Source organism: Lingula anatina, chromosome 4 (assembly GCF_051362555.1).
Source record: "Lingula anatina isolate TDL-2025a chromosome 4, LinAna3.0, whole genome shotgun sequence".
Classification (NCBI taxonomy): domain Eukaryota; kingdom Metazoa; phylum Brachiopoda; class Lingulata; order Lingulida; family Lingulidae; genus Lingula; species Lingula anatina.
Window position 1 is genome coordinate 29,421,630 of NC_141770.1, and position 14,574 is coordinate 29,436,203.

Below are 14,574 nucleotides of genomic sequence, written 5' to 3' on the forward strand. Positions count from 1 at the left end.
AGTTACTATTGAACTTGAATAGGAAGTCATATACTGATAATCTAACTGTGACCTTGAAATTGACCTTTGACCTACTTTTCACCATGAACTGAACTTTGCAAAAATTATCTCCCTTATATCTCGAAAACTGGCAGAGATACACCCATAGTTACTATTGAACCTGAACAGGAAGTCATATACTGGCAATCTAACTGTGACCTTGAAATTAACCTTTGACCTACTTTTTATGATGAACTATACTTTGCATGTTTTCTGGCCTCTTTATCTCCAAAATTAGCAAGGAGATACCCATAGTTACTATTTAACTTGAATAGGAAATCATATACCATGAACTGACCTTTGCATATTTTCTTGCCCCTCATATCTTCAAAACTAGCAGAGATATGCTCAGTGTTGCCCTTACGTTTTCTCTTTTGTCAGCATATATGCAACACTGATAACACATTTCAAGGAAAACCAATAGGCCTATTGTCTAGAAAATCACAGGAGTGATCAATGTTAGGAAAATACAGGCCAATTGGAAAATCCGCTTGATTGGACCATTTTTATGTTATGTTTTTTCTTTCTTTTTTTTTTTGCATATTTTGAAAATTCTTGTTTATTGCATAGAGCTTGTCAAGGACAAGACTGGTTGTGGTGTCCCTTTTTTTTTTTTTTTTTTTGGGGGGGCGGGGGTGGTTCCATTCAAATGCGCTTACTCCAGCTGGTGGTACAATATCCGGAGGCGGTATCGCCTCTCTGATCCTCTAGTTTTATTAATTTGTTTATTTAATTTTGCAAGGCATGCGTTTCATTTTTATCAGATATTCATCAATTATAAAGTCACTGGCAACACATCAAAGGTTTTTTATTTGCTTCACAAATTGAGTCTGGGAAGGATCTCTTGGTGGTTTATGGCCTTTCCATCGACATTGTGTTCATCAAGCCTTGCTGGCTGGATGTGGTTTTCCAAGAATTCCTGCAGAAGCGTTTTGCCGTCAACATAAAAGTTCTGATTGTGTGTGTCTTGGTTTTTATTCCTTCCGACAGCATGAATCTGAGAGGGACTAATGAAGCTTAAGGCTTGCAAATTGTTCACAGAAATATGGCAGGAAGAAGGCATTTGGACTTTTCTCAAAATAAAGGGCATTTGTAATTGTGTTGCTCTCTTCTGTTGACTTTGATTGAAACATATTCACTTATAGTTCCTATGGTATTGCATCTGACTTTCAGTTAAGTTGCTACAAATTCTTGGAAGTTTGATTTTTTAAAAGCTTTTAAGATAAGATTATTTAGTGGATTGTTACAAATGATAATAAAATGTTGTAATTTACAAACTTATGAGAAGTGGCCTTGGATCTTACCTTTATTTATTTTGACTTGAATCATTTTGTGACGCAGCTAGCAGGCTCCAGACATCATTTAGTTTGGAAGGAGCATACACTATACTAATGGATAATAAGCTGATGCCAGTAGAACAGTGGATGACATTTTAAATTAAAAAAAAAATGAAATTAAGAGGAGTACATGTTTACATTTCATAAGCATTTTAGCAAAAATGATGGAGAAAACAAAAGTGGTGACCAACAACAAGTAATGAGTCAAATGACAGTCTGGCCAGGGACATTTGTCCCATCTTTTTCATTCAGGATATAAAGGACAGAATCTATTAGTAGACATTTGATCACACTTCCAGTGCTTTTTCAGTATGTCATCACTAGTATCAGTGTATATCATAAGTGATATTCCTGGGAGTGCTTTTCAGGCAATGAAGAAACCCTGAGAAGAAGTAGAGGTTAAATAATGAAATGTATGCATATATGCCATATTATTAATATATACATCCTACTAAGTGAGTGAACAGAAGAAGAAAATAAAATTGAAAATAAAATTGAAAAAATGTGCCCTTTAATGTCCCCTTAAAGGGCCCCATAGATTGAATCTCTGCCAAAGCTGAATAGAAGCACGTTGCCTATAAATAGCCATAGACCTAGATCAGAGAGAGGAATGGCGCTATATTGATTGAACAAGAGGTACTCGAAGGGGTGCTTTTGTATTAGAGTAGGTTATGTCTGAGGCTCCTAAAGGGTCTGTTGTTATATTGGGGTTCTGAAAGGAGGGTCCAGGTGTGGGACTTGAATTGACTCTGAAAAGATTTGGAAACATTTCATAAAGAATCTCAAGTTTTTATATTAAACTTAGACTGCTAAGTCCTGTCAATTAGATAAAGTGTGTAGATGTCTAAAACTGAAAGCAATATTTTTTCTGATTTTTGCTGAAATAAGCATCAGGAAAGAGTTGTTACTGTATTTTGTTTTATACTTCAAAGTTGTAAGTAAGGATTTACTGTAATGCTGCAACATAATATTGTGTAGTACCTTCTTAATTCATTCCATTTTTTAATAAAATATCAGATATCACATTTATCATACTTAAATTGTCATAATTATCATGTTAATTGTTATAATTTCAGAGGATGTGCTTACAGAGGATAAGGGGGAATGTGTAATATGTTTATTGTTATATTTTCAGGGGATGTGCTTACAGAGGATAAGGGGGAATGTGTAATATGTTTATTGTTATATTTTCAGGGGATGTGCTAACAGAGGATAAGGGAGAATGTGTAATATGTTTATTGTTATATTTTCAGGGGATGTGCTTACAAAGGATAAAGGAGAATGTAGAATATGTTTATCGTTATATTTTCAGAGGATGTGCTTACAGAGGATAAGCGGGAATGTGCAATATGTTTATTGTTATATTTTCAGAGGATGTGCTTACAGAGGATAAGGGGGAATGTGTAATATGTTTATTGTTATATTTTCAGAGGATGTGCTTACAGAAGATAAGGGGGAATGTGTTATATGTTTATTGTTATATTTTCAGAGGATGTGCTAACAGAGGATAAGGGAGAATGTGAAATATGTTTATTGTTATATTTTCAGAGGATGTGCTAACAGAGGATAAGGGAGAATGTGAAATATGTTTATTGTTATATTTTCAGAGGATGTGCTAACAGAGGATAAGGGAGAATGTGTAATATGTTTATTGTTATATTTTCAGAGGATGTGCTAACAGAGGATAAGGGAGAATGTGAAATATGTTTATTGTTATATTTTCAGAGGATGTGCTAACAGAGGATAAGGGAGAATGTGTAATATGTTTATTGTTATATTTTCAGAGGATGTGCTAACAGAGGATAAGGGGGAATGTGTAATATGTTTATTGTTACATTTTCAGAGGATGTGCTTACAGAGGATAAGGGGGAATGTGTAATATGTTTTGAGGACCTCCAGCAGGGTGACACTATTGCCCGCCTTCCTTGTCTTTGTGTATATCATAAACCGTGAGTATTTCATGAAGTCACTTATATATATAATATATTTGAGTTTTCACTGCAGAAATAAGAATGGAAAAATTTTTTGAAACTTCTGCTAAAATTTACAGTATTTTTGGACTGATAAATATAACATTGGGAATGGGCTCTAACACCAAATTCTAGTTGTCCTTTGCACCAGGTCAGTGACATGATAGAAATAATAGACTGATCTCATTAAAAAAAAAACAAATTATATCAAAATTTTAACATTCTGTACATAAGTGTGAGCAAAGAAAGTGTTGGTTACTGTTGTACTAGTAAAATCTGGACCAAAACAGGTTTAAGACTGACTTTGTCTTAACATGGCTTTTGTTCATTGATTCGATCTCATCAGAATGTCCCAGTTGGGAAAATCTTTGTTAGTAAACTCTAAAAATGACCACAAAATATTTTGTGTAAACTTAAGTTTTCTAAAAGTTCCTAAGCAGAGTTATTCAGTCTATACAATCAGAAGTGGAAAGAGATTGTATCAATAAAAATGCCAAACAGACGCTATTTATTGTTCATCTTTGGGTAAATAATTAAGACGCTAACTTGGGCTGACTGTAGCTTGTATAGTGCCCCAGGCCAGTAGACTTATTGATAAGTTCTGTTGTGTCTGTCTTCTGGTAATAAATAGATATTACTCCCCACAGAATTCAACTGAAGTTACAATGACCTGTGTGAATGGAAGCCCAGTATAATTCAATATGGTCCTCTAGGTGCTTGTTTTAGACAAAAAGATTTTTAAGTGCAGTTGTCCTGTTTCAGGCACATTCTTGATTGTGCATCAATGAGAGTTTGCTTTAAATATAAATATTTTATCAATACAATGTGCCTGAAAAAATATTGTGCATCTGTATCTCTTGCTGCAGTCCACATATTTTATGATTTCCCTGGTGACCCACCTTCTCAGGACATCATTTTAAAAACTTCTATCTGATAGTCCCAAACTGGCAGTTTTAGCAGGTTATTGGCATCCTACTTCGATTTGGGTCACTTCTGTCTCATCCGGGAGACTGCAAACTGAATTTGTATTGGAACCAACAGGTTTCTCAGTAGTGGGCTCATTTTGATAAGAAATATTTATATTAAGTTTGGAAAGAAGTGTAGTTATAACCAGCCTATGTGCTAAAGGTATCATGGCACATACAGCAAGTCCAACTGCCTGCCCCCCTCTCCTCCCTCCCCCAGTCTTCAAATTGTACATAAAGCTCTGTTAACACTCCTCCTCAGTACCAGTGTGACCAATGTTTTTATATGATGGTGTTTGATCACACATAATCTCTTTCTGAACCTACCAGATATTGGAAGCTGTGAGTGAATAATTTCTATTTGTATTTACCGGTTTTTGCAGTCAGTCGGTTAATTTTCAATGGTGCAGTTTTTATGAAAAGGCATCATAGTCTCAACGGTGATACTTAAATGTTCTTGATTTAAAATATTCTTTCTGAATACACTAACAATGTTTTTTTTTACCTTTAAGGCTTTAAATATCAACCCTTCATCTAAGGGCCTTGTTTACACGACTCTTTAGAAACCATCTACTTTTTAACCATCATCACACAGAAGACCATGAAAAATCTTTTTTATCTAGTTTCTTTTTCTTTCTTTCAGGTGCATCGATCAGTGGTTTGATGTAAATAGGTCCTGCCCTGAGCACCCCATTGATTAGGACACAGTGTCACAACCGACTGTTTGTCACACCTGACACATTTACCATAGTCATGTGACAGTGAACACAATATATCACAACCAGTTGTCTGTCACACCTAACACAATGACCACAGTCAGGTGACAGTGAACACAATGTCACAACTAACACAATTATGATGATGTGCCAGAGGATACCAGTCGGCTCATCATTATAGTGATAAGAGAATACAGGATTTTCCTACATGGAAGAAAACTTTGCCACCAATTAACAAGTGGTTGTAGATAGTAATAAAAGAACTCATTTTCATGATAATAATGTTCATAAGCATATTTTATTTATAAACTGACACTGTTGTTGTACAGGAGAGCTAAGTCATCATGTTAATCATAAAATGATGTAAGGTTATGTATTTTTACTAAGTAAGCATTAATTACCACTCCATGCTCTAAGAGCAGCAGTCCTGTCAATCCTCGTCTCTCACACTTCCTGAACATACAAACTCCTGGTTATTTTTGCAGCATGAATAAGCTTTGAATTGATTTACAACAAAGCATTGAAATGCCAAGGGTACCCTGGAAATCTCAGTTGGGAAAAAAGCTGAGAATGTTAAATGTATAGTGAATTCCTTGTCTTATGAAGGTGCCATTTGCCAGTGAGATGTTGTTTTCAGAGAGAAAGTTGCCAGACCACTAATGTTTTCTAACATGATGATGATGATATGCTGTGTCGCATTTGGAAGACTTTGGAAGACTTGTACACAATCCACCTGAAAAAAGGAGACATTCTTTCGTATGTTTCTGTGTGGAGCACTTTGTATTTTAAAAAATATTTAAAGGCAATTTCATGTTGAAGGGTTGCCAAGAACTGAATAATTCCAAGGAATATTGCAGTTGGAGTCTGGACGAGTTTCTTGAAGAATATTTGGATGTATGGCATAAGACAGATAGAATTCTTGTGGATTTTCCATGCACAGAAATCTTTGGGTGAAAAAAGGGAACATTTTCAGACTGGCTTGGGAGTTACACAGAATGTATTAATTCCTTGGAGACATTAACTTGGGATGTTACACAATAAAGACTGATCATCACAATGGCAAAGAAACCTTGCAATTTTCTCAGGAATTAACAGCGTGGATGCTGAATCAGTCATAGGAAAGGAAGAGAATTTTGATGAATGGAGTTGTTGATCTAAGCTAGTATTGCACTGACATGACTGCAATTTCTGAGATAAATGGACTTGGACCAAAATGATGAGCATGAAAGGGTTCTTTTGTGAAAAGGAAGGGGTAAAATTGCCAATCATTTTTAAAATGTTTTTCTTTTTAATTCCATACTGCTCAAGATGACATGCTGTTTCATTTGAGATACGGTGATTGCAAGCTACAGAGTACTGAAAAATTAATCTTAATTCGTAACAAAATAGGAAAGCATGTGTTTCAGGGTTTACAGTAAACACTTGCATGTCATTTTTGCCAGGTGGGAATAATTTGCTAGCTTTATATATTGAAAGCATATATCAGAGTAGCAGGTAAAACTTTGAAATTTAGGGTGAAAAGTAAGATAAACATGAATGAAAAAATAATATTGCTTCAGTAAATTAGTTGATTTGAAAATCCATATTGCCTTAATTACTGCCACAGTTAAAGTTGGGTGTACAAAATTGACGTGCTCTCAGGTGCACATCATTACGTCAAAGCAGAGTGGGTGCCATTGCCATGGAAACAAGCCTGTTTGACGTTAACCTTAAACCGGCACATCTGTCAATAGAGCTAGTATTTACAGAGGATCTCGAGCCATTTTTTAAAATTCTGACACGGTTTCTGTACGATAGTGATGTGGTTTTAGGAAATTGGTATTGGGGTGCAAAAAGTGGAGGGCCAAGTCTCTTACGGGAGATGTTTTTTGTAACGCCTTTTTGATACGTTAGAGTGATCTGGTTCTAAATCTCCAGATATTGATAAATACATTGACGTATAGCGTGGTAAGTCATTGGCGGCAAATGTTACATTTTGATAGCGATTCAGACCATTTTTATTTGGTTGAAAACTTTGACCCTACGGGTGTGTAATAGTCGAAACTAGACTCGGTTAGTTGAAAGATATCAGCATTATTAATTAGCACTTTCAGATCAACTTTGGTTTGCCACATTTTACTTAAATGCCAATTTCTTTCTTTATTCCGAAGTTGATGCCAAATTGATGCGGTTCATAATTGCAGCCCAAACCATGTTACTGTGAAATTTGTCCAGGTTGGCGAAACCTTGGCGACATTAAGGTGAACACTAGTTATTAATATTTAGCAGAGTCCATCACATTAACATGATTGAAAACATTTAGTTATGTATTTGAATTTATATTTGAGTTATATTTATGCTATGGGAAATTACTTTAATTTAGTAATTGGTGCTTGAGTTGGTTTTGGGAGTCTGGCGTTCATAAATTGAACTTCATGGCGTCTGTAAATTTGGCGCATGTTGTAAAATTTTATCTGAAAGACATTAACACCAACAGGGATATGGCACAGCAAAAAAGTACCAATCTTTGAAAATCCTGGGCGAAGGTGGTTGAATTTGATAGGCGGTCATTGTACGTTTGGGACACATCGGCGTTTCCGTAACTACACTTTGAGCAGATAGATACGGAATCGGCCGAAGGTCGCAATTGTGTTTTGCCCGCCATGTCACCGCTACCACAATCGTAGATTGCCTTGGCAATGTCATGTGGCCTATTGTCCTGCTGACATATTAAACATATTGCGTCGAGTAACAGTTTTAAGTTTGACTGGTATACAATATAATCGCTTCTCTGGTCAATCAAATTGATTACCCAGGAGCTTAAACGTCTGTAGTAATTTCTGTGAGGATGGAGCGTACACCAAGTATTGTTCTGGGTTCAACAGAAAGCAAAAAACACATTTAAAACTTTTTCTCTGACGCGGCTGAATGTAAGAAATTGGGCAGGTGACAAATTTGTGATAAGTTTGTGAAAATATTTGTCAAAGCTCATGCTCAATCTTGGATCGAAAATAAATCCAGCTTACATTATGTTGTAAAGGTATCTGTAATTCCGTCTGGTTCACAAGATGGATATATTTAGACTGGGTTTCCATACCTTGATTGTTCTAACAGGATCGGTCCATCTCCAAGGATTTTTGTCTCTAAATTGCTTTCGGCTGAAGCGGTTTAGATGTCTGGCAAGCCTACTAAACGATAGTTAATTACCCCCTATAAGCTTCAGTAGGCGTGTCAGACATCTAAGCCGCTTAAGTTGATTGTAATTTAGCGAGAATCCCCTTGGAGATAGTTCGCCCCAAAGATAGTACAATGTGGTCTGGGAACTGTCTCTTAGATAACCGTTAGTTTGCATTTGTTTTCTCTCTTTTAGCTCTACAGATAATTTGTCCACTGGATATTGTCAGATATCGCTCTGGATAATTCTGTGCACCTTTAAGTGCATTTTTGCACATGAATGTTGCACAGAGCGGCCCACCCCGCTAGATTTTGTGGCGCTAACAGCGTAGAAAAGGCTGATATAATGTAAGGATAATGAAGCAGCGATGAAATGAGGGCATAAAAAGTTGTATTTTGTATTTTCACTTTGTAAACTTTGCACACATGACTTCGCATGGTTTGAATCGCATATGAAATCTGAATATAATGGTAATATCTAAATATCGATGTTTTGCAAAAGGCAATGCTATAATTTATATGGAAATAAAACTGTGATGAAATGATATTACTTTGTATTGTTCTCTCTCTCTCTCTTGCTTTCCCCAATTGCCAGTACGTCGTGTGGAAATCGTGAAATCGCCGCACCTTTTGATCATTGGAATTTTGACCAGTCTCTGGACCACCGGTGATAGTGGTTTGGAACTGAATTATTGGATAAAACGTGAGCTCCTTTATGAAAAATTACCACACGTTACTGCTTAAAAGAATGTCTATACATAAAGGAAGTTATGGTGTATTAGTTCATTGATGTTGAGCACCTTCGGAAACTAGTTGCAGCGCGGCTAAAAACCTCAGTAAACAAAGAAACGAGACAGTCTATACTGTGATTTCAATATATAAATATAACGTATAAAAACATGTAAGGTAAATAGAAATAAATAACTCGATTTCAAAAAAAGGAACTTTGTAACCCCCAGTTAAAAACGTTTATTGCCACTCTTTCATATCCGCTAACATTTCAAACTCTCACCTTTACAAACCCCGAGTTTTTTCTGCGCAAATTCGGTGCATTAGCAGCAATGTCCAACAACTTTTATCTCAATTTCATCATTTTATCTCTTAATGTCAGATAATGCCAAATAATGTCAGAGTTAAACAGTTGGCTGCTACCCCAATTTGCATTTTCACATCTTTCCACTCAGTCTTACGTCTAGACCTAGCCATTAGACTGGGGTTTATCAAATCCTGCTTCAAGCAAATTAATGACGAAAAAAAGGTACCTGGTCCCGGTTTCACAAAACAAACTTCAGTCAGGTTCCCTGGCTAAGAACTTAATTACCAAGGTTACATGGTCACATGGGCACACCTTACCCTATCATGAGCAGTGTAACAGCATCCTGATCGAAATCCTAGTCAACTATGCCAGGGAACTGACTTAAGTTTCTTTATTTTATTATTATTATTACTTTTTTTGGCTAATTCACTTGCTATCTCATGCACAGTCAACGTGGCCTTTACAACTCCAGCAAATTCATGAAATACCTCTTTGAACTTCAGATGCTTTACGGCTAAACCCATAGCATGAAAAATGAAATGGCTACCTGACATTGTAGTATATGCAGACATCTCCGTGCTGATAGAGCTGTCCTCCATATGAGAAGTCAAATAAGATATGAGGGAGATGCGTTTTGGAAAGTTATCTGATGATGTTTTATGTCGTATTATAATCCATAACCACAGATTATAAACCTATAAAAATAAACCAATGGAAGTGTTCTACTCATACATGCTGGGTATAATGAGACACAATATCTACACCTTCTTACATGAGTTTCTTTATTTCACCCTAAAACACTGGTGCCCATGTTTGGCAAAACAGCTGTATTGTGAAAATAAGGCAGACATGTTGTAAGCTCTAGTCTCTCTCATATACGAGCAGTTTATGCAAAACAATATTTGGCTTGCTCTCTGGAAGAATAAAATATACTCGTACGTATATAACGTAGTTAATAAGCTGGACATCAAAGAAAGCTTTTCTCTTGAAAATGATGCAGAAAACACTGGTAGTTACAAAGCAATATGAATTCATAGTTACACATTATAGAACGTTTACTTTTGAATTTTTATTTGATGATGCAAACTTTTTGAAAGTAATCAATTGAGAGCGCCATACTCCAAATGACAGAGGAGGCAAATGGAATAGAATATCGAAAACTCACATCATGATTTTCTTTATTTCACCCTTAAACATTCTTATCCTTGTTTAGAGAAACGGCAGAACTGCGGATAATATTATCTTTGAAAAACCCTTCGATGATATCTCATTTGAAAAGCCATGCGATCGTGAATATGTGTTAACCATCACCCCGTCCTGCTAGTATCAACCATGAGGTGTAACAGAACTCGAGATGTCTGTTACGACAACATGGTTCTGATCTAGTTTTTTTTTCCTATTGGAGAACTGGTGCCGAATTGATTGTACTAGAGAGACTTCAAATCGTCCAGTTAATGCCAAATTTTGTTGTTTGTGCTTGGGGAAACATTTACGCAGAGACAACATTTGTGTTAAATAAGTGGGCAAAATACACTTGTCATTTCACACCATGGCATATGCCTGAACAAAATATTTAATTCTGTTTCTACTTACATGGTAAAATAGTATATTTCAGATAGATAATACAAGCCAGCGCTTTTTATCACGTGCATGTGTACCGCTGCATGACAGCTGATGATACAAAGCATGGTATCATTGATACAGAATGGAAATTTCCACCCAAACCTAGCAAAAGGGACACAGGGCACATTTGAGGGTTTGGTATTTTCAAAATGAACTTCCAGTTTCTGTATTTTGATAAGGAAATCATTAGTTGGGCATGTTTTCTGAAGTATATGCATCGTTTAAGCCATTCCGATAGTCTTCAAGTGATCAAAGACCCGACAGTGCTAGTTGGAAATGTACGACTCTGTTTGTCTTTTGAACTATTGGTTCTGTATTGTGGCTTTTGGCTCATTCTTAAGCGCACTGAATGATGCAACGTTTCCTTCAAGGTATTTTTTTATAACTTAAGACGTTGGTGCTGTAACAAGTTTAGGAGCATAAATGACGGCGTAAATTGGATGAGGACTGACTTATAAGCAGTAATTTCAAATCAAGTGACGGACTTTTAATGCTTTTCTTTTAAAACTACCCAAAGTTTTCATTCCCTACCAAAATTTGAATAAAAACATCAACACAAATGCAATGCAATTCCGTTTAATTAAAGAATGGGCGTTTCTCTTATCTCACTTTCAATCTTAAAATCGGAAACAAATTTCAATTCTTTTCTTTTCTTTCTCAGCCCTTTCATCTTGTCTCAGTGTCAATTAACGCTGTGGTTCCTGACCATATCTGAAAACAAAACAAAACTTTATATATTAAAATATATATTTCAAGACACATAAATGGAAGGATCGAGCCAAGTTGAAAATGGCAAGCCCAATTCATTTTGCAAAACTGTGACTTAAAATTAAAAACGATTTTTGAATCTATGAAGAAATACTAAGTTGTTAACACTGATTTTTCTTTTTCCCTTTGGAAAGGAGAGGGTGGACATCCTTTTAGTTACTGTAGCAAAAGTATCAAATTTGCCAGGCAAAACGGAAGTGGCATGTAATATTTTTTTGGAAATATGTTTATGTTTAATTCATATCTGCATGAAATCATGTCATGAAATCATTGCACATAACTTTGGCTTGATAACTATGGTAACCTGTTTTGAATATAAAACCTATCCCCAAACAATTAAATAGGCGCCATGATTCATCATGGGTTAAAAAGCCTGACTCCTAGATAGTGTACTCAACAACCTGTGCATGTTACAGTGCAATCAGGAAATAATAATGCACATTGTGAAATCATTCACACCTAATGCCAACGATGTAGTTACGCTAAATATACGCCGCTTAAATGAAGTCATGTAGAAAACTTCGTTTTGTTTACTCCTCACCCGTCTGCGTCAACATCTTTATTTCTGTGAGCATCTTCCACTGATCTTTTATTAGTGCAGTCACATTTAGCAAGCCACCCAACAGTGCCGTTATTGATGATCTTGCTAAAATGTTAAGATATACATAATTAATTATTTGAATTTTAGCAATTAAAAAATAGAGGATACAAATACACAGTTTATGATGCGTTCGTAATGAATGACAGAAAGAGGTACCCAAAGACAATGAAAATATTTCAGGTTTATCTTTATAAAACCTTAGCATTCGAGTCAGTTTGAATACTGTAACAAGACGTGTATGGACGCCACAGTGGTACCATTTCTACAAAAGCTATGTTAATACATTATGCATACACGTATTATTGCACTGTGTCATTAATCTAAACAAAAGATTATTCAATATAAAATATTTGGGTAAAGTGAGATGGAAATACACCAATCTTCATAAACCAAATTTAAAACAAACAGGCAAATACCTGTAGCTGCCGAGTTTATAACCGCAGTCCTTTCGGCATCCACCTTTGCAAGCACAGCCGAATATATTGCATGACCCGTATCCACAGTACGGAGTTTTCTAAAATGCAATGTATGTATTCAAAAGACAAAATCAAATCCCAACATCCTCAAAGTCGCGATCGACAAAGTTGGCGTTATGCGGCATAACTATATTGACAAAGACTAGCATTTGTATTTAGAGTGCCAAGCGAGAGAGATTTAGTTTTCTTTCAATAAAAAATGGCTCAATTTAGGAACTGATCATAGCTTTCTTTTATTATTTTGAATTCTCTGCTAAAAAAATTCCCGATATTACTATGACCTACCAACTGTCTTTTGTAATAAATTGTTATATTTATTGGGGGGGGGGGGGGGGGGGGAACATACATGTAGTTTACTATCATTTCACAATATTTTCATTTATGATGATTTACATGGCGTTTTTGAGAAATGTGAATATTATGTATCCTGTCACAAATTAATCAAAATAAGTTGAGGGGATTCAGACAGAGAGGAGGGAAACAACTTTTTATTTTTTTTCCTCGAAATAACAATAGGGAGAAATAAGTCAAATTAAAGTCATTTCCTTCTTGTGCAACTTTGGCCACTTTATATTTTTCTGTATCATTAATAATAAATAATTATATCTTACTTTTGTGCAATCCTTACAGAATGCTGAGCGTGATAACGAATAACAGCAATCTGCTTGGGTTTCCCTCAGAACACTGCCTGTCAAAATGACTGCAATCAGTAGGACACCAAGATAACCGGCCATGTTCTGAATTCCTGAAAAAAGTTATTACATATCAATGCTGAAAATCAATAATAAATAGAACATAACACGGAACTGTGTAAGTGATATCTTGCAAGCTTCTGAGTTTATCTTCTAGTTGTTGGTGAAATGCTCATTGCAGTGCTATTCTGTCTTGAGATCTGCATAATGGTAGGTCAGAATGTGGGTGAAATTTTATAGAAAATGACTACAATGCCAAACACAGAATGTTATGTAAGGACAAGCTTAGAATGTCTGCTTAAGCAAGCCATGTGCGCGTCTTTTTTGTTAACTCCTTCACAGGCGGATCCAATCTATCCAACCCACCACCAAACCCCCGTGCATGTTGCCGAATTTTTGTACAATTAACTTCCGATATACATTTCTACTTTTTCGTTTTTTCTCGAAAACGTCATAGGATCGGTATAAATCTGTTATTTTACCAAAGAATAAGACATATCCATTTTAAACTCCTGGTACCGGTGTCAAGCAACACAGAGTCCTACCATTCTAGGGTCCGGCGGACCCGGTGTTTTAAAACTGAGAGTCCGGCGGACTCCCTGTCTCGAAATAACGGGTCCCGGACTCTATGTTCTGAAATGTAGAGTCCCCCTAGACACTCTATTTCAGTACGGAAAGTCCTAGGACCCTACGTTTTAATACTGAAAGTCCGCATTGAAGAGCAATAATGAAATGTCACACTTAAAACATAATGTTAACTGATACGGAGGGAAGAATTATAAGGATTAAAGGTAAAATAAACATTCTTAACCTCTGTTAAAGTGTAACGCGTAGCATAAATGAGCATTGTTCGCATTTCATAATCTAATTTGCAGGATTATCTTTTGTATGCAATTGAGAAAGAACATCACTTAAGAAATATAAATTTATTCAGAATACATAAGTTCCCTTGGTGAACTTCCTGATTTTACAAAAAAAGTTTATTTTATTAATCAGTATAGTAATTGTTTTTTCTCCTCAATGTCATTTTCTCTTTGTCGTGCATTTCTTGTAACAAGGCAGTTTTCTTATCTTCGCTTTCTACTACTTTCCTCCATCTCCCCTTCTTCCTCTCTTCATTTCCACTCTCTACTCCAACTGCATGTATCTTTCTTACAGCTCTGTAATATAAGCAGCAGCTTTCGAGCTAAAACAGAAA

The 14,574-nt window shown here is 35.9% G+C and overlaps 1 protein-coding gene across 3 annotated transcripts in view; it reads left to right on the plus strand.

The window, feature by feature from the left end:
- Positions 1 to 8,725, plus strand: part of LOC106180170 (E3 ubiquitin-protein ligase ZNRF1) — a 30,139-nt gene extending 21,414 nt beyond the window's left edge. For 2 of the 3 annotated variants that reach the window (XM_087011134.1, XM_013564077.2), the window contains 2 exons: positions 3,220 to 3,325; positions 4,955 to 8,725. In XM_087011134.1, coding sequence (XP_086867260.1) covers positions 3,220 to 3,325; positions 4,955 to 5,012 — 164 coding nt within the window. In that variant the 3' untranslated portion in view covers positions 5,013 to 8,725. Of the gene's footprint in view, positions 1 to 2,452; positions 2,563 to 3,219; positions 3,326 to 4,954 lie in introns of those variants that run through there. The other variant, XM_087011133.1, reaches the window with a different exon arrangement.
- The last annotated feature ends 5,849 nt before the right edge of the window (positions 8,726 to 14,574 follow it).